The sequence below is a fragment of the Poecile atricapillus genome, chromosome 3 (assembly GCF_030490865.1).
Source record: "Poecile atricapillus isolate bPoeAtr1 chromosome 3, bPoeAtr1.hap1, whole genome shotgun sequence".
In the NCBI taxonomy this organism is placed as follows: Eukaryota; Metazoa; Chordata; class Aves; order Passeriformes; family Paridae; genus Poecile; species Poecile atricapillus.
The window spans coordinates 21366391-21389843 of NC_081251.1; the positions used below are offsets into that span (position 1 = coordinate 21366391).

General features: G+C 37.1%; 1 protein-coding gene across 4 annotated transcripts in view; it reads left to right on the top strand.

Annotated features, from left to right (window-relative positions):
• MYOM2 (myomesin 2) overlaps positions 1-14093 on the top strand; it is a 78124-nt gene extending 64031 nt beyond the window's left edge. For all 4 annotated transcript variants that reach the window (XM_058836264.1, XM_058836266.1, XM_058836265.1 and 1 more), the window contains 9 exons: positions 332-445; positions 1790-1877; positions 4943-4981; positions 5663-5768; positions 9569-9732; positions 10056-10092; positions 10215-10237; positions 11046-11101; positions 13018-14093. In XM_058836264.1, coding sequence (XP_058692247.1) covers positions 332-445; positions 1790-1877; positions 4943-4981; positions 5663-5768; positions 9569-9732; positions 10056-10092; positions 10215-10237; positions 11046-11101; positions 13018-13344 — 954 coding nt within the window. In that variant the 3' untranslated portion in view covers positions 13345-14093. The remainder of the gene's footprint in view (positions 1-331; positions 446-1789; positions 1878-4942; positions 4982-5662; positions 5769-9568; positions 9733-10055; positions 10093-10214; positions 10238-11045; positions 11102-13017) is intronic.
• The last annotated feature ends 9360 nt before the right edge of the window (positions 14094-23453 follow it).

A 23453-nucleotide genomic window follows, 5' to 3' on the forward strand; every position in this document is an offset into this window, starting at 1 on the left:
TAATTTGAAAGATACTTCTGCAGCTATCTCTAGACAAGCTACAAGCACAGAGCAAGGGTGCAAAACCATCTAAGGGAAGAGATTGCCAGGATTTTCTTATAGAATTTTACAGGGCTCTGAAGTTGTAATCTGTATACTGTGCTGCAAAGAAACACTGTAGGACTGAGATTTGCTTAGTAGGACTTGGTTGAAATAGATTTTTTACTTAGCTTTATTTGAGATGTGTTATAAAAAATATAGTTCAAATGTTGAAAGTACCTATGTGACTTCCCACAGTGTAATACCTTTCCTCAGGACATAGCCAGGCTTATGTGCCTTTTCTGTTGGACAGGTTGCAAACACAAAGAAGGAGACTGATTTTAAGTGGTATAAGGATGGTTCTGGGGCTGATGTTGAGGAGCTGCCCGATCTGCAGAAGGGAGAATGTCACTTCAGTATTCCCAAGGTACTGTATCACCTGATGATTACAAATGACAGCTTCTGCTTGACATGCTAGAGATTTGCCAGACAAAGAAGCAAACCAGCTATCATGATTTTTTTGAACAGCTGTATGAAAAAAAACTTATTTTCTACTCTTCTGGTGAATAACTATTGCTAGCAAAAAGTATCTGTTTTTGTAGTCAGCTCAGAATTCATGCTTAAGTTCCTTCAGAGTCCTTTGGTGACCTGTATTTCATTCTTTATTATTACTCCTTGATTTTTCAACTTGTTGAAGCGCCTAATTTTTGACAGTTTTCAATTCTATTGCCTAAAATGAACAAGTTCAAAGTTTATGGCTTCTTAAGATCTATCTTTAGGCAAACAGCATAACACAACTTCTATCTGAAACCTTAACTTGCATAGATGCTGCCTTTGTGAAGTGACAAAACCTCCCAGAATGAGATTTTCTGCTTTCAATAATATGCATTCCATCTAAATTGTTTATTTATTGGCTTCATATTTTTCTAAATTCCTTCCTTCATTTCCTAAGAAAGAGGATACTAACTTACCGGACTCATTTTTCTTGAGCAGACTTTTTTTGGGAGGGTGTTTCTGTTTCTGCTTGTCTTGGATTGCTCTTATAAGTTGTTATTCAATTTTATGATATTTGTGCTATGGTTTATATGCTTGCAGATTTTTATAAGTCTAAGTATTAAGTCACCTCCAATCTATATATAAATGTTTGTATATTTTCCTTCAAGCCTTAAAAGGAATTAAAATAAACCCACAAAACCTGAAAATCCTTACTGCCTTCAATGCAATATCACTGTGATAGATTTCAGAATGTAAAGTCTCCAAGGTTAATGAATTAATTATTTACTTATCACAGATATAATTTGACTAGAATTTCTGCTTGAATGCAAGCAGCATGAAGGAGCTGATATTACAGGATACAGATTTGCTGTTATGATTTACATAATTAGAAAAAAAAAATTCGTTGAAGAAAAATTGCATTTCTAAGGTTTGTGTAGGTTGCAGTTATGCCTTGTTACATCTTACTACAGTGCTTGTAATTTCTACTGACCAAGATCAATGCTGTCTTTTTGGAGCAAGAGAAAAACCCTCATGGTTTTTTCCTAGAGGAAATTGAACTGAAATCACAATAGGGTTTAGGCTTAAGAACTAAATGCTAATCTATAAAAAAAGCATGAACAAGTTATTCATAGTTTCCATCACCTCTTTGGTAAGATTATTTATCCAGAAGAGAGTACAATGTATGTTGTTTATAAAATTATGCAGGGGTTGAGCAAATCTAATGCTATCTAGTACTACCAAGTTTGTCAGTAAACATCTTGTGTCTTCCTTGCAGCTGTCTCGCAAAGATGAAGGGGTTTATAAGGCGACACTATCAGATGATAGAGGTCATGATGTATCTTCTCTTGAATTATCAGGAAAAGGTAACATTCAATCTACTGCAATGGAATAATGATCTCCACATGTTCTCCAGAGGTGTCAAAGATCTATCCTTGCAAATGTCAAATTAGCATATATTTTTGGTGTTCTTTGAATTTCATTTCTCTTATGTTACAGAGACCTGAACTGTGGATCAGCACTTTAGGAGGGTGACACTGGGTTTTTTGTAATTAATCTCTAGCATTTTGACAAGCAGGAGATGAAGTATGTTTCTAACTAGACAGATACTCCATTTTATGGTAGATCACTCTCTCTCAGGTTTGTTAAGCTTTAGTATCTACAAAAAACCCTAAAGAAACAAAGTGCTATGTTCAGTGGGACTCTCAGTGGGGACCGAGAGTGCTTTTGATTCTAAACCATAAAACTGTTTTGTGGGTTAGCATCAGCTGGCATCTCAGGTTCACACAGCCACTTGCTCACTCTCTATCAGTGAGATTGGGGAGAGAATTGGAAGGGGAAAAGCAAAAAAAATCCTGGGTTCAGCTAAAGATGGTTTGATAGGTAGAGTGAAAGCTGAGTATACAAGCAAAGCAAAACAAAGAATTCCTTCACTGTTTCCCATGGGCAGGTAGGTGTTCAGCCATCTCTAGTAAAGCTGGGCTCCATCACATGTAACATTGACTTGGGAAGAAAAACACCATCGCTTCAAATGTTCTTCATTTCCTCCTTCTTCCCTGCGCTTTAAATGCTGGGTATGAAGGCATATGGCACAAAATGTCCTTTGGGTCAGTTGGGGTCAGCTTTCTTGGCTGTGTCACCTCCCAACTTCTTGTGTACCCCCAGCCTCCTCTTGGTGAGGCAGTCTGAGGAGAAGAAATAAAATTCCATTCCACATTGTACAAGTACTGCTCAGGAACAGCTGAAACATCCCTGTGTCACCAACACTGGTTTAATCACATATCCAAAACACAGCACTATAAATCTGCTATGAAGAAAATGAACTCTATTCCAGCCAAAAACAGTACAATTTCTATCCCTTATTCCATACTATTTATGTCATGCTCAGGTCCCACACTTTGAAATATGTTCTCATTAATCACCTTCTCCTTTCCTATCCCTTGATATATATGTATAGATATCATTCCCTTGGTCTGTGGATTTGTGCATGTGTATCCTGAGCACTGAAATAAGAAAAAGGTACAGTAGGTCTCCATCCTATGGTCAGGTGTCCATCTTCCAGTGACTATACTTCAGGTATGGCAAACTGTGTTGTGCTTGAAATATACAGTGAAATGCCCATTTAGAGAATTCACAGTACCTGTGGGCCCAGGAGGCTTTCAAAATGTCAACCAGAAAACCCATGAAAACTGCACTATTAAACCAAATTATTAAACCAAAATATGGGTCTCCTAAATGATGGAGTTAGCCTTGAAACATAAAGGATAAAAAGAGAAGTCTAGCAGGAGCAGGGAAGACTGCATGTTCTAAGGGGCAGGTTACTTCAGGCTCTGTATCCACTGATATTGAAATGATGTTAAATGCAAGTAAGAGAATATAATCTAAAATATACCCATGGTAGACATTTAAAAAAGATTTCATATGATATCAGACATCACAGTGAGATACAGCAATTCTATTTACATTTAATTTTTTTTATGTAAAAAATGTCAGTTTACTTTGACCCTGAGATGAGCTCAGCTGGTTAAAGTACAGTGCTAATAATGCCAAGGTGGTGGGTTTGATCCCTGTATGGGCCATTCACTTGAGACTTGGACTTGATGATTGTTGTAGGTCCCTTCCAACTCAGAATATTCTGTGGTTCTGAGTCGATAACAAGCCCTGACCTGATCTGTTGCCAACATGAGTGAATTTTACTTAACTTTGGTGAAGCATGCTTCCCTGGATATATCTGTTTAGATCCCACCAAATAGGCCAAAGTGAATCTAGATTCATCCCAACTGCATGTAGACATTTGTCACAAATAATGAGTATTTTTTGGACGGGTCCTAGCAGAAGGAGAAACACATTTTTAAAAATTAACTCAGTTTACCAAAAATCTTATAATTCCTTTTCAAAAGATGGAAGAAGTACCTGTAACAAAAGGAAAAGATGAGCATCAGGTGGAGTTCTTAAGATGTGGTTTACTGCAGAAGGCTGTATTATCAATTGATGGTCTCACAGGAATTTTTCTTTTGAATAAATTCTGCCCATTATTCTCTCAGAAAAAAGCCCCACCCTCATTTAGACAGCATGGCTAACATAACCCTCCCTCCTCAGGCATTTGTAATGTAATATATATATAATATGCAATTCATAACCTTATGTCACAGTGTCAGTAGAAGCATACTGGAGATTGCTAAGAATTATGGAATTGTATCATGATTTATTTTAGCTGAGACAAAAATGTGCATATACAGATCAATACAGAACAAATATATAAGTTGTATTTTATTTTCTGAATACTCTGTCTTCCATTTTCATAAAAGTTCATCAGTGTTGAATATGCATCCTTCAGACTTGACTATGCATTCTTTAGACTATGCTGGTTTTTTTCTCTTTTTATCTTACACAGTGTCACTGAATATGATTCTTCTGCTATGAAAGGGTTCCCCACTCTTGTGCCCTTGGCTCCAGGGTTCTCTCCTGCCACAAACCCATCAGCTCTGTGATATTTCAAAAGCTTGATATGATACCTGCTTTATTTCACTTGCTGTTAAAAGACTTCACTTCTGTCAAATGCCACCCTACAGGGAGAAGGTGAAACTGTTTTCACCAAGAAGGAGATAATTTCTTTTTCACCTGCACTTTCCTTTGAATGTGAGCTATTCAGTTTTAATGACTTTTTTTCTTTTTGCTGGCCTAAGGGAGAGAGACAAAGAGTTTGCAGCAGACAGCTGACTCCACAAAAGGCTGAGATACTCAGAATTCATATGCTGTACACAGACAGTTTCCAATTTGTCCTGTACACCTGTTGCAATTTTAATGGTTTTCTTTGCTTAAGGATATGAAGATTTCCCATATTGCTTTAATTAAACTGAACATAAAAAAGCTATATTCTGATTGAATTTTGATGGTACATTTTCTCCCTTTTTTTTCTTTCTCTCTGCAGTTTATGATGATATAATTCTGGCATTGAGTGGAATGAGTGGTAAGTAAAAGCTGTCTTGAATTTTCATGTAGTTTTTTTTTTGTATTTTGAAATCACACGAGGATGAGACAGAAAACTTATATTTTAAGTGGGTAATCTCTATGAGTCCCAATGCTTATATTATTATGGATGTTGTTAAATTTCTGAACATGCAGTTGACCTTGCTAATTGTCAGTATTAAAAGGGAACAAAGTATTATTCCACCTGACTTCTTTGGTTTAGATACTGTGAAAATATTGCAGCAATAATTTTCTTCCTACTTTCCATTAGTAAGTGAACCTTGATATAGAGAGAATGAGGTTCTGAATCTGTTCCCAGTGAGAAGCTGTTCCTCCTGCTTAAAGAACAGGGTTTGCACAAGAATAAAATTTTTATGCAAATAGAACCATTACACTGCTCTTTCATGGCAATTATATGACTAGATTATTATTTCACAATGGATCTTGCCAGTCCTGATGCTTGTATATGACAATAAAGTCATAAACTTATAATGAACTTTCACCTGATATAAATCAGCAGATGCTCTCTGAGGGGTATGACAATTGTCTCTGTGATACTTGAGAATCGTGACCCAGGTCTTGAATTTTCTTTTGTCCAGCCAGTACAAATAATCCACTCCTCTATTTCCTGTTCATTTCACTATCTCTCATATTTGATCCATTTATACTCTATTTAATCTAGGTAAGTCAGCCTCTCCACTGAAGATTCTTTGCACTGAGGAAGGAATAAGGCTCCAGTGCTTCTTGAAATACTACAATGAAGAAATGAAAGTCAGCTGGTGCCACAGGTAGATGAGAATATTTTTTTCAGTTTAACTTAAGAAACAACTGCTGTTGTTTACTATTTAATATTTACTACTCTGTGGCTATTCTACTATTCTATTAATATTCTAGTCTTTATTCATTTATAAATTGGACCACATTTATGAATTTTTCTTTCCAAAACAATATATTCTCTTTTTACATAAGAAGTACATAAGGTAAAATAAATATTAAAAGGCTTGTCCAACACCCATCAGGAGGGCTGTATTAGACAAGAAAAAGGAATCTACTGTATTGTGTTCTTTTATTCAACACAAGATTGCTTGTCTTCTATTGTATTATCTGACTAGTTAAAAGACAGCAAAATATTTGGGAAAAGTTTCTGATTCAGGGCTGCTCTTTTTCTAAAATGGATGAAACTCTCCTCTAGGTCGAGGTGAATACCAATGATCTGCTCTCACAGTTTAATAAAAGCCTGTATTAAGAACAGAATTATTTTTTTCCAAAGTGTCACAGTCTTAAGTAACCCAAAATATTTTAATTTTGATATTCCTCTTTGAAAAGATATTCAATGGGGCACAGAATACCTTGAGAATAACCCTCAGGGTTGAGGATATGACTGAAAAGGAGCTTTAAAGTTGTGAACAGTTTTCCACTCTTATGTTAAATTAATATTTTACTTTGGACACAGTCAAATCATCTGTGTATTTACAGTTAAATATGGGTTCATATATTCTGTTATGTCAAATCCTTGCTTGTTGGAAAGTGCAGGTAATAGTTGAAAGGATTTAAAAACTTTTGAAGAGTTTCAACTTTCACATTTCTTGATGGCCTACAAAGATGACACACCGTGAGTTGGTCTGACTTAGACAGAAATAGTCTGGCTTATCAATATGTTGTCCTAGATTTGCAATGCTTTCTATGAGGACAGGAACACAAATAGAGCATCAATTATCACATTCAGGGAGCTCAAGAGCACTTCTGCAAGGCCATGCAACTGTATTTATATCTCAGATTTTGTATTTACAAAGTTCTTCTTTCATAATAGTGATACTAGTAATGATGACAAGGAAAATAAAAAAATATTTGCCTCTGCCTTTTACTCTATCTGCCTGAGTTTTAAGTGGCAGTCTGTTCTACCATCCATTTAATAGAAGTATAAACATAAAGAATGCTGCATGTCTAATATGGAAATATTGGTGTACATATTTTTATCTATTTCTATTTCTTCTATATTATTTATATTTACATAGAAAAATATTTCAGATTTTATTATACCTAACACTTTGACTGTCTTGAAGATCATTAAACACAAATTCTGAATGAATAAAATTTCAATTCTTATATGAATAAAATGGCTATAATCAGAGCTGTTAAAACTAAAAGAAAGACCAAAATCAACCGACCAGCCTTTCCCAGCTTCCCATGTCCTTTAAATGGGATGATAACAATTTTTTTCCGGAAAAATTAAAATGCTACACAACCCATGATTTTTTTTTTTTTTTTTTTTTTTTAACCATGTAAATTTCTAGCAACCATTTAATTATCCACTATCTTTCATAGCATGAAATACAATACAAGTCCTAGACCTAGTATTCATCATCCATTCAGGGCTGTTGTGGTTTTAAACTAGTAACAAAAACTACTTATTTCTTGCTAGAGATATGGATTAAAATAAGAGCAAAACAGGCTTAAAACTTAAAAGGAATAAAGACAGTTTATTAACAAACTACTAGAATAAGAATACTAAAATAAACTTTCAGAGAACCCTTTTACTTTTCACTACTTGATCATTTCTTTGTACACATAACAACATAGAGACAAAAAATTTAGAATCTTGGTGGTCAAAAACAGTCTCAATTTTTAGAGTCTTTTCATCAGTCTCCGCAGAGAAACAGAAGTCTCTTTCTGCTAATCCATGGAGTTTCTAGAGTCTACTCCTCCCATTGTACACTCTTCCGAGGTGTGCAGGGGTTATTTTAAGTCCTGGGATGCCATTTTTAAGGATAAGTAATTCAAAGGTAGAAATCTTCTTCATTTTTCTCTGTGAGCCCTCTTGGAAAAAACAGCCATCTCTCTGGCTCTTTCAAAGCTTCAAAATCTTCACTTCACTCCTACGTTTCAGCAACTCACAGTTATCACAACTACTTTTTCTAAAGTCCACACTTTGAATACTCTATTCCTCCCATACTCTAGTCATGAATTAAAGGAGTCTTTAAACTACTGTCCATCTCCATAGCTGTAACAGAAAGACTTTTCAGCAACAAGCATCTCCTTTTCTCTCTTTCTTATTTAAACTTAACTCCTTTCTTCACTGTTTTTGGTGGTTTTATGATGTCTTACATGTTAATTATCTCTTTCTGTCTTTTCTAAGAAAAAGGAGTAATCTGTTTGTTTATTCAGGTAGTAAAAGAATTAAAAGTTTTAAGAAAGCTGCAAAGGTTCATAGTGTCAGGTTTCAGTCTAACAGCAGACCTTGAAAACTAAACAAAAGTGTTAAGCTCGGCTTTTTCTCTCCTCCTCCCCCCCCATCCCTGCGGCCTTGTCCCGGGCCTGGGAGGGGGGGGGGGGAAACCAACACAGAGCTTGTTACCTCTCAAACGCCGGAAACCAGAAAGAGAACGAGAAAGCTCCGAGTATACTTCTTAAGGGGGTGTTTACAAGTTGAATTCACTTTTTAATGGTCAGATCTGCTGTCAATTCTTGGAAATGGCTGATAATTGGTCAGGAAGAAAAACTCCCATCAGTCACCAGTAGCTTCAACTTCCTCTTTTTTTTTCACTCGGTCTTAAAGGTGAAGCTAACCCATGACAGTGGGAAACATTATATGTAATATTTTCTAATATATAGCTGTTTCTATCCAGAAATCTAATTTGATAGGCTGAATTCAATGAAGTTGTTTTAAAGAAAGGAAAATGGTAAAAACACTTTTTCACCATCAAAATAATTCTATCTATGGAGTCAAATTAGCTCAGTCTAAGCAAATAAAATGAGTGATCAAAGAAAATCTAAAACTGACTTCATTTATTAAAAATTCCAGCTAAAGATGCTTGGGGAGGAAGAAGGAAAAGAAGTATTTCTTCAGTTATTGAGTGAAAGAAGAAAGTTCTCTTTGAGCCATTGAAAATGGTCTGGTTTATATGCTCTCATTAAATATCTTCTATTTCCTCTCTTCGTGACAGACTGTGGATCAGAAGACCACCTGGTCTGAATCTGTAGAGCATTTCTTTTATTCTTAACTAGGAAGTGATGATAGGTCAAGCTAACGCCATAGTTTTTTTAAAGAGTTTTTATTACTTATCTGCAGTTAAGAAATTTTTATTGTTTCTTTAAAAAAAGCAAAAATGTACTTTCACTTGATGGAAGAGTAATTTTACGCAAATCTTTTGCTAATTGATTTTTGAAGTTAATGAAAGACAGAAGATTTGTTTCCTTCATGAAAAAATGTGGTTTGCCTATGATTTACAAACCTTATGTATTATATTTTACTGTGTATGAAGTGTACAGAACCCTAAGCACTTTCACACAGTTGTGTATGTGCATGAAGATGTAAGCATAGTTCTCTGTGAGAAGGAGGATGAGAAAAGGGTGAAGAAATGAATCTTAGAAATGAAAACACAAGCTAATATTTTCGAAGTGTTTCGTACTTCCACCCGGAAGCAGAGAGTATTCTGGAAAAATGAGCCCATTAGTCACACTCTCTCTATAGCTTTGGAACATTATGTTATCATTCGTGGCTTTTTACAGATGATTTCCCACGGACAACAAACAGGAAAAGAATGTTCAAACTCATCTTTATTAATTTTTTTTTCTTTTGCTTTTCCAGGGAATCTAAGATTTCTTCTGGTGAAAAGATGAAGATTGGAGGTGGAGACGATGTTGCCTGGTTGCAGATAAGTGAACCCACTGAAAAGGATAAGGGGAACTACACATTTGAAATCTTTGGTGACAAGGAATCGTACAAGCGCACACTTGATCTGTCTGGTCAAGGTATATTTATTTATAAGATCAGATTTGTATTGTGCCTTTTCATGGATTATGCAGATTTTACTGGAAATAGAGGAATTACAGTAAAAACAGATAGTCTTTGATCAGAAGCAGTCATAGCTAAGTTTTATAACTGTTATTATCTTTTTAATCTTGTATTTGTTTCCAGCACCAGCTGCATTAGTTTTCAGGGCTCTGGTTTCTCATTGTGCTACTGTGTGACCCTGTACAGGTTTTAAAAGATCTGTAACATGGGTAAGTGTCGAAATGTTTATAAGTGGAAGTTATGTCCATGGAAGATAACCCTCTCAATTGTTTTATTACAGCTTTTGATGATGCATATGCAGAATTCCAGCGACTCAAGTAAGTGCTGAATCCTTTGTATTTTAATGCCATAACAACAGTATCTTTGCTTATGAAATATATTTTATTATTAATTTCGTGAATAACACTATATGTTTCTCTTTCTTTTTCAACAACTCTAGGGCAGCTGCTTTTGCTGAGAAGAGTAAGTTTATTTTACATTTTATCATAGGTGTTTTACAATGTAATCAAGTGTTCTTTTTAAAGCATCCATGATGGCATGCTACCATAACTTACTAATAGAAATCCTCTATTGACTCAAACTATTGCAATAACAATAGCAATTTGTGGATTTAGTTGTCGTTTATTGCAATGGAAACCCACTAAATACTTTACATATTATGCAAGCCTCTAGTGTATCTTTTGACTGCAGAGATTTGGCGGAGTGTGAATTGTGTGTCATGCAAGGAGGTGTTGATTCTGAAAGCTGCTGAGAATACTGAATATTGGGATCTCTCTATTAAGTAGAAACTTGCCTGCTGCTGTCTGTTCTGCACTGCTTGCTGAGACCCAGACTGTGGGGAAGCTCATTAGTGTTAGGGACTCAAGGTGTACTGGAAATTATATCAATTCCCTGGTGATGACATGATACTTCTTCCCACAAAGACCGTGGCTGAACAAATTTTCCTTAGGTTTTGGATAACACTGAGAGGCTAAAAGCACCCTTCTTACTTTCCTCTAGGCCCAAACCACAAACTGTCAAGCTCAGCAGTACCTTCAAGGTTGTTGTGTCTATCAGTTTAGAATGTTGCGGCACAATTTCCACCATAAAAATCTAAGGAGACTATACAACACATTAAAACCCTCCGAAAATATCACAAAAATTGTTTTATTGTTAAAGATTACAAGAAAACCCCAACAAACCTGTTAGTCATGACACCAAAACCATTAAGAAATAAGTACTTCTGAGGTCTAAACTTCACAAATTCACCATATTTTTCTTCAACTCCTAGATCGTGGTAAAGTTGTTGGTGGTTTGCCTGATGTCGTTACTATAATGGATGGGAAGGTAAGGACAGCTTTCTTCATGCTAGGCAGTGAGATGTTCACTTTGATGTCAGAAGGTGAGGGAATGCAAATGGTTTCATAGAAACTGAAAGCAGAAGGAGAATAATTTTAGTTTTAGTTCAAATCTATAATTTCATAAGTAGTAGAGCCCCGAATTATCTAAAATGACTGTGGAATATATCTGCTAACTTTATTTACTGTGGAATTTATCTGCTACATATTAACTTAATAAGACTTGATTAATTATTATGATTTAATTATTCATTTCTCTGAAATGATGTCACTATTGAAAGCAATTGTAATTAAATGTTGCCCATGTTACAAAAAGGACAGAAAGAATATAACTCACAATATTAGAAAAAAGGTTATTTTCCCAATATTTTATTTTTGTGTTTGCATTATCATTCCTTTAAATATTTTATAGTAAGTCTAGTTTCTATATCCTATTAGTTAACTTTGCCTCCTACACAATACCACTTCAAGAATCACTCAGACTTAGCTTACCACTAGATTGTACCCACTGTATGTAAACCTTCAGCATTCTGACTTTGGATGTATGAATTGTGCAAGACCACTTCTATTTGTGAACATATGGTGCTTTCAATCACTGAAAATTTCTTCCTGTTTTATTTTTACTCTGAGTTATATCACACCTATTCAGTTATCTTCAATCAAGAGAAACGTTTCTCAAAAAATGTGCATGTGTGAACACAGATGGACTTTCTCAGTTCCCTTTTCATCAGGATTTGGTGAAACCTGAAGGGAATTGTGGAGGGACTATAAGGAAGAATTCTGGTAGAAATTGTCAGTTTGGGGTTGTTAACAGTAGGGTTTTTTCTTAGTTTTATTTTTTTCCTGTTTTCTTTTTGCTTTTTCTTTCCTAACACAATGCTACATATGTTGAATTCCTAAAGTGGCGTAGTTATCTAGGGCGTAGTTATCTAGAGTGAGCTTTCAGCAAAGGTAAACAAAGTACAGACTATATACTTTATACTATATACAGCTTCTCAGATTTTTCTTTCATTTTTTCTGTGATCACAATACCTAAATACATGCAGTTTACATACACACACTTAGAGGGTGGTTCAGCAGTACCTCTATAAAAATTTGGAGGAATGCTCATGAAAATCTAACAAGCTACTTAAATCTCAATTCAGCTTTTGAAAAATGCCTTAGCTGCCAGGATGGTCCATTACATAATGTCAGCTATTTTCTGAATATGCTACACATGCATTTAACACATGGCCAGGTTGGACAGGACTGCGAGCAACCCAGCCTAGTGGAAGATGTCCCTCCCTCTGGCCAGGGGATGGCAAGCAGATGATCTTTAAGGTCCCTTCTAACCCAAACCATTCTATGATTTTAAGAGCACTTTACCAATATTTTGGTATTATTTATTCTTCATAAAATATTTCCACTTTACCAGTCAGCCACACCTTGGAATCGGTGTCCAGAGATTCATGTTATGTATTCTATTTTGAAGTGATTTTTTTTTTTAATCATCTCGAGCAATAACCTCAGGAGGCCTTGGTCAGAAAAGATTTGCTCAGTTCTCCTCCCTGCTGTGTACAGGAAAGCTTCAAGGATGTTTTTAAAACTATCATTGCCTGAACCTCATGTCAGACTAATGGGTTGTCAGGAGTCTCCTGCAGGCAGGACTGTAATGACAGTCTAACTTACCATCTTCAGACACTGTAAGCCTGAGGCTATTACTGTATCACAGTTACTGGTGAGATGGTGGAAAATCTGAATCAAGGGAAAAGAAATATTAAGGACTACTTTTCAGTCTTCAGGAACAAGGTACCAAGTCTTAGTTTAATTAGCTAAGAATAAAAAAATGCATAAAACCAATACAGAGAACATCCTGGTTAAACAAATCTTACTGATCTCAACATTACTTCTGTTTTTCTCCCTCAGACACTAAATCTGACCTGTACTGTATTTGGAAATCCTGACCCTGAAGTGGTCTGGTTCAAGAATGACAAGGCCTTTGAAATTGATGAGCACTATGCCTTTTCACTGGAACAAGGAAAATATGCCAGTTTAACCATCAAGGGGGTGACTTCAGAAGATTCAGGCAAATACAGTATCCATGTCAAGAACAAGTATGGTGGGGAAACAGTGGATGTCACTGTAAGTGTGTACAGACATGGTGAAAAAATGCCTGAAATAAAGCCTGGCCAACTTGCTAAGCCCAGGCCGATACCACCATCAGAAGAAGTCCTCAAACCTGAGGGCAAGTGAAGATCCTGTAACAAGTGAAGTTCCACCTTCTGGTAAACAGAATAGAATACTTGAGCTGCATTTGAGCTATTGCCACACAAAATTCATTGGTAATGTCAAAAGGGAAACTGAGTTTTTAAGTTTGCTTTGGGAGGTAGCTGTGCTGTGGTGCTGTACACTTCTGCAGCAATCTCATTTTGAATGCATGTAATAGAATAGGACTTGCAAACAGTGAAAAAGCCAAATTCCTGCCAGAGGTTCCCATATGAAATGGCATGTTTCAAAAACCTACAAACCTACAGTAAACTTTCATTTTCACACTTCTCAATCTTGTGCAAAAAACCCCCAAAGTCCAAGCAATACAACAAGCCTCTGAGAACAAAAGCCTCAACAGTAAAGGCAGTGAACTGCAGTTAGACATTCAGAGATGGTCCTTTTGGCTTTGAAGCCCTTGATCCTGTAAGTTTAGTGAATAGTCTTGCTTTAGTTGTGATACTCTTGTTCTGTCAATAGTGGGATTTTAGTAGACTTTTACCAATGTTCACTCTGTACTCACTGAACCATAGGTCACATGGCTGTGTTTTGTTTTTCCTGCTTTGTGCTAATAAAACTTTAAAAGTCACCTTTGCTACTCACTGCTCCAAATCACGCCTAACTAGTTCTATTTACTCTTCTTCATTGTTTAATTATTGCTTATTGCACAATTTCACAGCTGGTAGACTAGCAGTCTATCGACTTTCAATAAAGAATGCAAATTATGGTTAATCACAGTCACTGGGTGGCACTTGCAACATTAATTTTACTTTTTACAATACAGGTCAAGATTAAACTGGCATCAGAAGATATGTATACAATTCAGTCACTTAAGATAATTATGTCTTTGGTTCTCCTCTCAGTGAAAAGAACAAGGGAACTCTTCCATGGGTGAAGTGATGCTCTTCTAGGCAAAAATTTCAGTACATTCTTATTGTGAAATATTCAATATGGGCATCCGTTGCTCACATATTTCTCGTGTGATACATAATGGAGTATTTGCAGTGATGGCTTTTTTGGATCAAATTTCCTGTTCAATAAAAAACACCTATGTACCTAGAAGAAGCTTTTCTCCTTGCTAAGCAGATTCCAGCTAAGACCAATAGTAAGTAGCACTTGTGATACACATGGAAGGCATCCGTCCTCTCTTGTCACTTCTTCCAGTCTCTAGGATAAATGAGATGGAAAGGGAGCATTGTGGGAGATGGGAGCTTGGATGAGGGGTCACATGAAGAAATGGCACTGCAAAATCTTCACTGAAGAAACTGGATGAAAGTGTTTGGCATAAGTGTATAGACTATAAATTTGTGTTTGGGGTCACTGCTGAAAGCTGATGCTGAATCTTTCACTCTGAGTTTCCGCCTCTGGGCATAAGTGTGGGAAATATAGAAACAATTATTCTGACTTCTCTTTTCCCCCCTGCAGCAGATGAAGTGAAAAAAAAAAAAAAAAACCCTGGAAAATTGATAGTTTTGGAACAAATTTAATTTCAGGGTTTCCTTCTTTTTTTTCTTTTTTGTTTTTTTTTTTTTTTTCGAATTTCATTTCAGTGACATATAACTTTCACTGTTTTGTCTGAAACCCAATTCACCCGAACCACAATGTTTTTTTGTTTTGGAGAAAGATGAAAAGCAGATGAAATGAGAAACCAACTTATAATCTGTCAGATGCAGCAGGTTGGAGAACACATCTGGGAGACAAAAGAGCAACAATTCCCTCCCTCCACCTTCCCATCCATGGAAATTTGAAGCAGTAGCTCTGACTATCAAGGGTAGTGCATTAATACTGAGTTTGGTTCGCATTTGGAAGTGTTGCTTCTATTTATTTATTTATTTTTTAAATGTTTTTATTTTTTACTTTATCTGGCTGGGTAAACAGACTGAAAAGGAGAATAGACCTAGGTATTTTGCCTCTCACATGAGCTTCTTAAATGCTATATTTGAGAGGTTCTCTTCCTTTCTTGTATTCTATCCTAATTTTCAGTAGTGAAGGAGGGATTGAGGGCATGATAGTATAAACTAGTTAGGAACCTGATGGTTTGAACAAGTAATGATGAGGATGTCTTCAGTGTAGTTTCAAATTCTCCAAAGACTGCAAACCTCTTTTGCAACTCATTCATATCTGTGAGTAGTCATGAGAAAAAATAACAGGCCAGCTCTGGAAAGCATATAGCCTTTGGTCACACTTTTTTAAAAGATGCTTTGATTTTAAATAAAAAACTTTTTGAAAGATTTTTGTTCCCAAAGCAAATGAACAGTGAGTTTATATTTAACTACAGTATAAACACCCAGGAATTATACTGAATGGTGATGAAAAATACTTTTTTTGGGGGGTGAAAACTTGCGGCTAAGGATCCACATTCTGCATCTGGTCATTGAATGAAAGTGTCTAAGAGGTTTAAAGACTGAAGAACATGATACTAACATGAAGTTAGTATCTTTAGTATCTTTAGATATCTTTAGATTTTAGGACACAAAGAAAAGTAAGGATTTACCATCCGAGTATCTGTCAAAGTATGAATATATATTTTTACAGGAATCCATTATCACAAGAACTTCAGCAAGTCTCAACAAAATAAACCATATTTTCTTCTTTTCTATTCTAATTTCTTTTAAAGGTATTTAAGGTTTTCCAAATCTTATTATGGCAGGCTCACACAACATCAGAGCCAGTCTCTGTAGCATACAAAGTGAGTATCAGCAGGAATTTAATATTATTCTTATCTCCTTCTACAGTACACAGGTTAATTTTAGCTGACACTTATCAAATTATTGCATGTTATGGCAGCTTTTCAGAGGTATCCTTGGGCACAGGAGACAAGGTTAGTCTCATCTCTGCTTTACCTTTTGCTGGCCTTCTTAGTTAAGGAAGTTTCACTTTTTTCCTTCCAGGCAAACAGAAATAATTTACTATGACAGCTAATCCTCTGCTGAAGTACAGAAATTATCATTCACAGGAACATTGTATTCTAAAGGCTAAGGACTTCCTAGAAACTCTTTCACATATTTCAGTGTTCAGTGTACATTTGGTTCCTTTGTACACATTTAAAAATCTTGTTATCAGTGCTAGGAAATGAATTGGTTCACCTCTGTTTAAAAGGGACTATCTTTCCAGAGACAACGTGCACCTAGTTGCCTGGAGGGGCAATAGAATTGGATAGATATCAGAGGGACAAAAATGATGCTCCGGTAATCTATTCAGATGGAATACATGGTGAGGCATATTAGCATTTGCCTTCCACAGACCTGGGGTTAGCATTAGTTTAATTAATAAACATTTGAAGGGGCAAAACAAGAAGGTAAGATTTGCTCGAGAAGGTCTGATGCCAAATCAACCTTTTCACACTGAGGTCAAGGGAGATGGACTCATTTATACTGCATGTGAACCTATTTTTTTTACAAAGCCAGGAGCCCATTATGGTGAATAAGCTGTTTCTGTTACCTTCGAGAAGAAACGTTCTTATTAGAATGATTTTCTGTTGCACTGGTGAGTTTTGTGTTGTCTGAGTTTCGTGTTGTGCCTTTCTGAGCAATGCTAGCATGAAATGGAGCATCTCCACCTTGTCACAGCAGGCAGATGTCAGCCAGTTGTGCTGGTGGGCCAGAGTCATAGCTGTGCCTGCCATGTTGGCATTCTGCTGCAAGGCTGGCAAGGCTGCCTTTTCTCCAAGCACCTGCTCACTTTGAGGCTGCTTTGATATGTTGCTGTTTATTTGCTGGAAAACAAGTTCTATGAAAATTCCTTCTAAGGCAAATTTACAGGTGCTATTTATGAGCAAAAGAATTTTTTTTATGACAATGTTTGCCTCTAGTATAAATCTTACTTAAGCCCATAAGGCTCACTTGCATCCCAGAGATCAAAAACCTGTACACACTTCATTAGTCTGCTCTTGAATAGAGACAGAGGTTCAGTGATAATAGCACCTTAAGCGATGTTAAGGTGCAGACAATTTTTAAGGGCAACTTTGAAATATAATAAAGTACTTTATTTTCTTTTTTGTAAATCTAAGAATAAAACCTCTAGATGGCAGCAGAAGAACAAGATTGAAATAAGTAGATTTTAAAAAGTTCTGCTAGCTATAGCATATCCATCATTTTGATGCAAACACATCACTTAGGCAATGGGAGATTATTAAAAGCATTATACTTATGCCAGTGACAAGGACAGGTCCAGAAAATGACTGTTTCCTGGAAATAGCAGGTGATTTTGCAAGCAATAACACTGCCTCTTAATCTTTGCATGACACACATTAAGAGGTTAAGTGTGCCTTGTAAAATATTGCAAGGATCATTTTAGATCAAGTTTCTCCTTAGGATATGAAAACCCCAGAGTATCAACCATATTTATGAAGGAAGAAGATTTGAGTTTGAGCTCCGAATGCAAGCCTCTCAGACTCAACATCTTCCACAGGTTTCTAAAACACTGTTTGCAGCACTGTAAGGCCCATGCCCTACAATTTTTATTCAGTTTTTACAGAGGGATGATTCCATTTAAAATTAATGTGAGATATGTGAGCAAAGAGCACAGGTCTGGCTCTGAGCACTGCCTCTGCAAGATTCAATGATGTCAAGACCTGTAAGAAACTACCACTAGCTTTCTAGATTAATATTTAATTACTCATTGGAATGTGTATGTAACTCAGGACTAGCTTTGTCCTCAGGTAGCTCAAGGTTTATCAGGCTGTTGTATTTTAAAAATAGCGCACTTGTCTTCATGTCATTTCATTTGTGAACATTTGAACTTTGTGTGGGTGCAGTAAAGGACTGTTAACTTGTAATAAACACTTGCCATTTTTTAGGTTAATGCAACTTCATTTTATGTTACTGTTTTTCCTCTGTTACATTCATATTGTACAGCTGACATCTGATACGAAAAGGAGACTTAGACACCCTAGTGCAGTTAGAAGTGATATGGTTAATAGCTGCAGTTAAAGCCTTTCCCATTGTATCCTAAATTATCCAGCAAGGTTACCCAATGCAGATTTCACCAGGCACCATCACATCCCAAGAGTGAATCTGCTCTCCACACTGCTGAGGGCCTCTGTGGGAAGCCATTATCCATCCAATGGCATTGGTGCACACAGCATGGAGAAGAGAGGCAGATGGAAAGAACTACAACTTCTGTTAAAGACAGAGCCAGTGCAGCTCTTTACCATTTTAAATCACAGTAGAAATGATGATCAAAATTTTAGTCTGCTGGCTTGGTGACCTCCACTGGACCATTTTGAATAAAGAAGTGCACTAAAAGCCAATCCAACAATTGTAAATCAACCCAAAGCCAGCCCTCCTGATTGCAAGATAGTATGTGAAAAAGAACCCCATATAGTCATGTGCCACTTTAGCTGCCTGGGAAAAAAATTCCTTCCACATATGAAAATGGCAATCAACCTCCTGCATGGTGCTTAATGGGAGGTAAAACACAAGATGACTCCCTGGCTGGGAGTTATGAGGCCACATGCAGATGTCTCCATCTGAGCTAATCACTGAAACTCCCTTCTTGGAAATGGAGAGAAACAAGTACCAGTAGGGCACAAGTCATGTCATTCTAAAGCAGGTCTCTCAAATAAGTGAGATGAATCATATATTATTTCCACTGTCTGTAAAGGGAGTTTAGGATAAACTGGTCAGATGGGAGACATCACACTGGCAGATGCTTGAAGTCAGGTGTGACAAATTTTACACCATCTTTCTCTAATTTAGCTCTTTAGCTGATGAATCTATTTACAGATTTCTTTCTTAATACCTGATTTTATTTTCTGTGTTTTTACAGGCTGTCTTTCTCTACTGAACTCTTGTAATTTACTGCCTTCTTTCTGATATCCATCTTATTTCAAAGTCTTTGTTCAAGCATTTGTTGACTTCCATCAGTCACTTGGTCCCAGCTCATAGGTGATTCTCATCATTTGGCCTTTATGAAGACACAGCAGTATGCCTTCAAGTCTTTTAAATTTGCAGGTCTTCCTTCCACTTTTTGATTGTCTGTGATGGTGCTGTTAGTGTAGGAATTGTTTCTGCCTTTGCTCCTCTCAGTGCCATCTCCCTGTGGCAACTTCTCAACCAATGGATGCCATAAGCCTTTCATGCTCTGTTTGTGTCCTTTAGCAAAGCCCATAAGATGGGCAGTTTCTCTGTTGTGCTGGCAAAGCATACCCTCTGGCTGGAGAAGCACTGTTCCTGTGGTTCTCATAAGTCCAAGTTCCTCTGCCCAAGGCAGCTCAGTAACTGGCAAAAGCTCTGAATTCTCCTGCCTCTGGGCTGGAATCTGTCTGTTTTGTTGTCTGTCTGACTAGTTCCAGTTGTCTTTCTGTTCAGCTCTGTTACTCTCTAGGTTTTGTGATTTCTTGGTATGATCTGTCTTCTTCAGTCATTCCATCTGCTGTCATTTAATTCTGCTTTAATGGCATAACCTGTTCCAAGGAATTAAAGAGCACAAGGCTTACTTTTCCGTAGACCAACACCCTGTACATATCACATGAACTTCTAGTGTCCACCACAAACTTCAGTGTCATCTTAAGTGCCCAATGGACACAATATTTACTCACCCTAACTTCAGATCAGGAGGTGTTTAGGAGTGTGTGAGCTGACCTGCACCAAAACTTTGCTAAAGTCAGTCCAAACAAATAAAAGTACTAGCTAATTAAGTTCAGTGCTGATGCAGTAGTGCTGCTTAATTTTCTCAGAGGTTGTAACTGAAGTGTCCAAGCACCAGTAGCCATATGAAATGTGTATGTGATAGCATCAAGACCTAGTGACTTATTAGTAAGCAAATAATTGGGTCTACATGGCCTACTGTTCTAATAACCACTTTTCAGTGAGCAAGCATGTCCTAATGAAAATGAAATGTTTTGTTCCGCAGCTCGTGAATCTTGTACTGTTGGTAGCTGAATTCAGCATTTCTGAATGTTGACCCTTTCCTGTTCATGATGCCTTTTTAACATCACTCACCAATGATTACCTTTCCACTAATTTTTGGGTTACTTTGAGGAAAAACATGTTATGATTAATTGGCACATTTATACTTGAACTCATCTGCAAGACACACAGAACTTTGAAGGTTTAAACCTTAAACTTCCTGATTTTCTTGGCTTTTTGATAGACCTCTAGGTCACGTACAGTAAACACTGGTGTGAGCTTTGGTTGTTAAAGGTTATATTCTGACCTTTCAGGAACAGGTTGGGCTCTTGTGTGATCTTTTTGCTTATCTTGATGCATATTCCCTGCTGCAGAAGTCTGGCATTTATGACTCGTCAGTGGGATTCCAATTTTTTCTCAGATGTGTCTTTTCCTCTAAGCATGACAAGCAAACCTGTTTCACTTTGTTGTGAGGTGTTAAACCTGACTTTGTGTTCTCTTTTAACACAGTAATGTTTTACATGCACAGCCCTCTGATTGGAAAGGCAGTTCATTTCCTATGTATCTTATTTCTTCAGGCTTACTCATATGAAGTGAGTCTGTGTCCCTTCCTTTTGTGGCTGCCTGAAGTGTCCTGCTGCAAATCAGAGAATATCTCTTGCAGACCTGTGTCTTCTATGTCATTAAGTGTCATGGTTTAGCACCAGGTGGCAACTAAGCACCATGTAGCTGCTTGCTCACTACCCCCAGCTCTTCACTCTGGTGGGGAAGAGAATGGGAAAGAAAAGGAAAACTTTGGGGATAGAGATCATTAGAGTTTAATAATTAAAAAAATAAATATCACTACTACTAATAATAATTGTAATGAGAATGGGTGAGAGAGAGAGGGGGGAATAAAATCCAAGAGAAACAAGCTGTGCCCAATAGAATTACTCACCACATGTTGACCAAAGTCTATAGCATTCTTGAACAACAATCAGCAACCCCCAGCCAACTGCCCCCAGTTTATGGGCTAAGCATGACATTCTCATATGTGGAATATCCCTTTGTCCAGTTCAGGTTACCTTTCCTGGCTACACTCCCTCCCAGCTTCTTGTACACCTGCTCGCTGGCAGAGCATGATACACTAAAAAGTCCTTTATTTAAAGTACTATGATCAACTAAAACATCAGTGTGTTGTCAACATAATTCTCATACTAAATCAAAAACACAGAACTTTACAAGCTTATAAGAAGAAAATTAACTTTAAACCAGCTCAAATCAGGACATCAAATCAGCTCAAATCAGGACATCAAATCACCTGTATTGTAACCCATTTAATTAACCATTAATTCCCTTCTCAGAAACTTATCCTTACCTCATAGTAATGAAGATTCAGAAACAACACTTTCCAAGCTCTGCACAATACATTCTGATGGGCTCTGATCAGGCCTCATGTCCATCCCATGCCAAAATGTATGACTATTTCATTCCAAAGAACATAGCTAGTAATTCCCTTCCATCAGAGCACATCTCGTTGGGCCTGACAGGCTTTAATTGAAAATGCCATGGGCTAATGACTTTGCAGTAACTGTGCTCCAAGTCTCCTCCTGAGGCCTCAGACTGTAATTAAAGATGCTCCACAGGCATTTCAGGATTGGCAGCTTGCTTATATCTGTCTTTATTCTTGCATATGATCTTGTATTTTGATGTTAAAGAGACAGGGACATTCTGAGCAGCCAAAGGGACCTTTTTCTTTAGTCTGAGCAGTAAACAAGTTGGGCCTATAAGGGGTAACCCATCCAGAAAAACTCAGCCAAGACTTGTAGTGTTTTTCCCTTTCAGGAATGATACTGGGAGTAACACCAGCACACATTCCCTAGAGATTGGTCTAACCATGTAAGGATTGCTTATCCTTCTTGCAGGAGCAATCATTTGCAGCATAAGCTGAATCTGGTTCACATGGTAACAAGCTTGACCCACAGTGTGGAGACCCTCACATAATATTGACTGCCTAAATGAGCCTTCTTTGAGCTCTCCCTGCTTTGCAGCATGCCTACATGGTGGTGATCTCCTCTGGAGTTGGGAAACCTCCAGAGGTTTCTACTTGTGGCAGAGAGGGCTTTTACCAGTGACTGATCTTTGGTAGCAACCAATATTGTGCCTAAATTTGCAATAGGGTAACTTTGATTTGAGTTGCTAAATTAGATTTTTGTCTTGATAATTTTAAATCAGAGTTAAAATGATTGTACTCTACAGTAAAAAAGTGAACCTTTTCATGGAACTTTGCTACACCACAGCTTTACAGCATCGCATTAAAACTGCTTTTGCTAATACATTTGAGAGCAGTTCTTGAAAGTGATCTAAATTCATGACAATTGAATGCAGGAGGAGAAGGAAAGGCAATCAGAGGAAGAAAATTGTCTCTTTCTGTCCTCTTCAAACCCTGTGTAAATGTGACCAAGTTGTTAAATTTTAGTTTGCACATGAGTTGTGATTTCCTGGTGGTAAAAGTGTCTGATGGTTCTGTGTACACAGATCAAGCTCTAGACAACCCTAGCTATCCCCTTCTCAGGATCTCTGAGATCTAAACTTATTATGTAGGGTGACCTGAACATGTTATTCATGAGGAAAAGGGACACTCTCTTCTATCTGAGGAGGTGCTAGCTGGGAATTCTTTGAACAGTTTCTTCTCCATAACAGCTGTTCAGATACCAGTAACAGAGCTGCCACAAAATAAAGATTGTGTTTGGGCTATATAACCTGATTAAAAGTTCATCTCTGGTTGACTGGCAGTGGGATGGATATCATATAGGGCAGAGCAGGGGCTACACAGCTATCAGTATTCTCTCTATAGTGATTTCATCTGTCAAGCTGCATACAGCTTTTTGCTTTGGTTTTATAGAGCCAAAATCTTTAATAGAAAAAACAATAAGGGATCCCGTGACCTGCCAGTTTCACTGATGTGTCCCTGGTTCTCTGTACCCAGCTTCAGTGACTCATTGTGGCCATAACCTCAGTGTTTATGTCTCTCTTGCTCTTCTGGCATGGTACAAAACAAAACTCAAGAATCTAGCATATATTTTTCTCACTTTTAGAAATACTTTGCTTTCAAAGTTCTTTTTTGTTTTCATTACCCTGTCATTGGGGCCATAAGTTGTTTTGTGAAGAGTTGCAGCTCTGCCTTTTCAAAAAAAAAAAAAAAAAAAGGAAAAAAAGTGCATATTTTAACTGCCATTTCCTTTTCTGATTTTTAAGCTCTGCTCT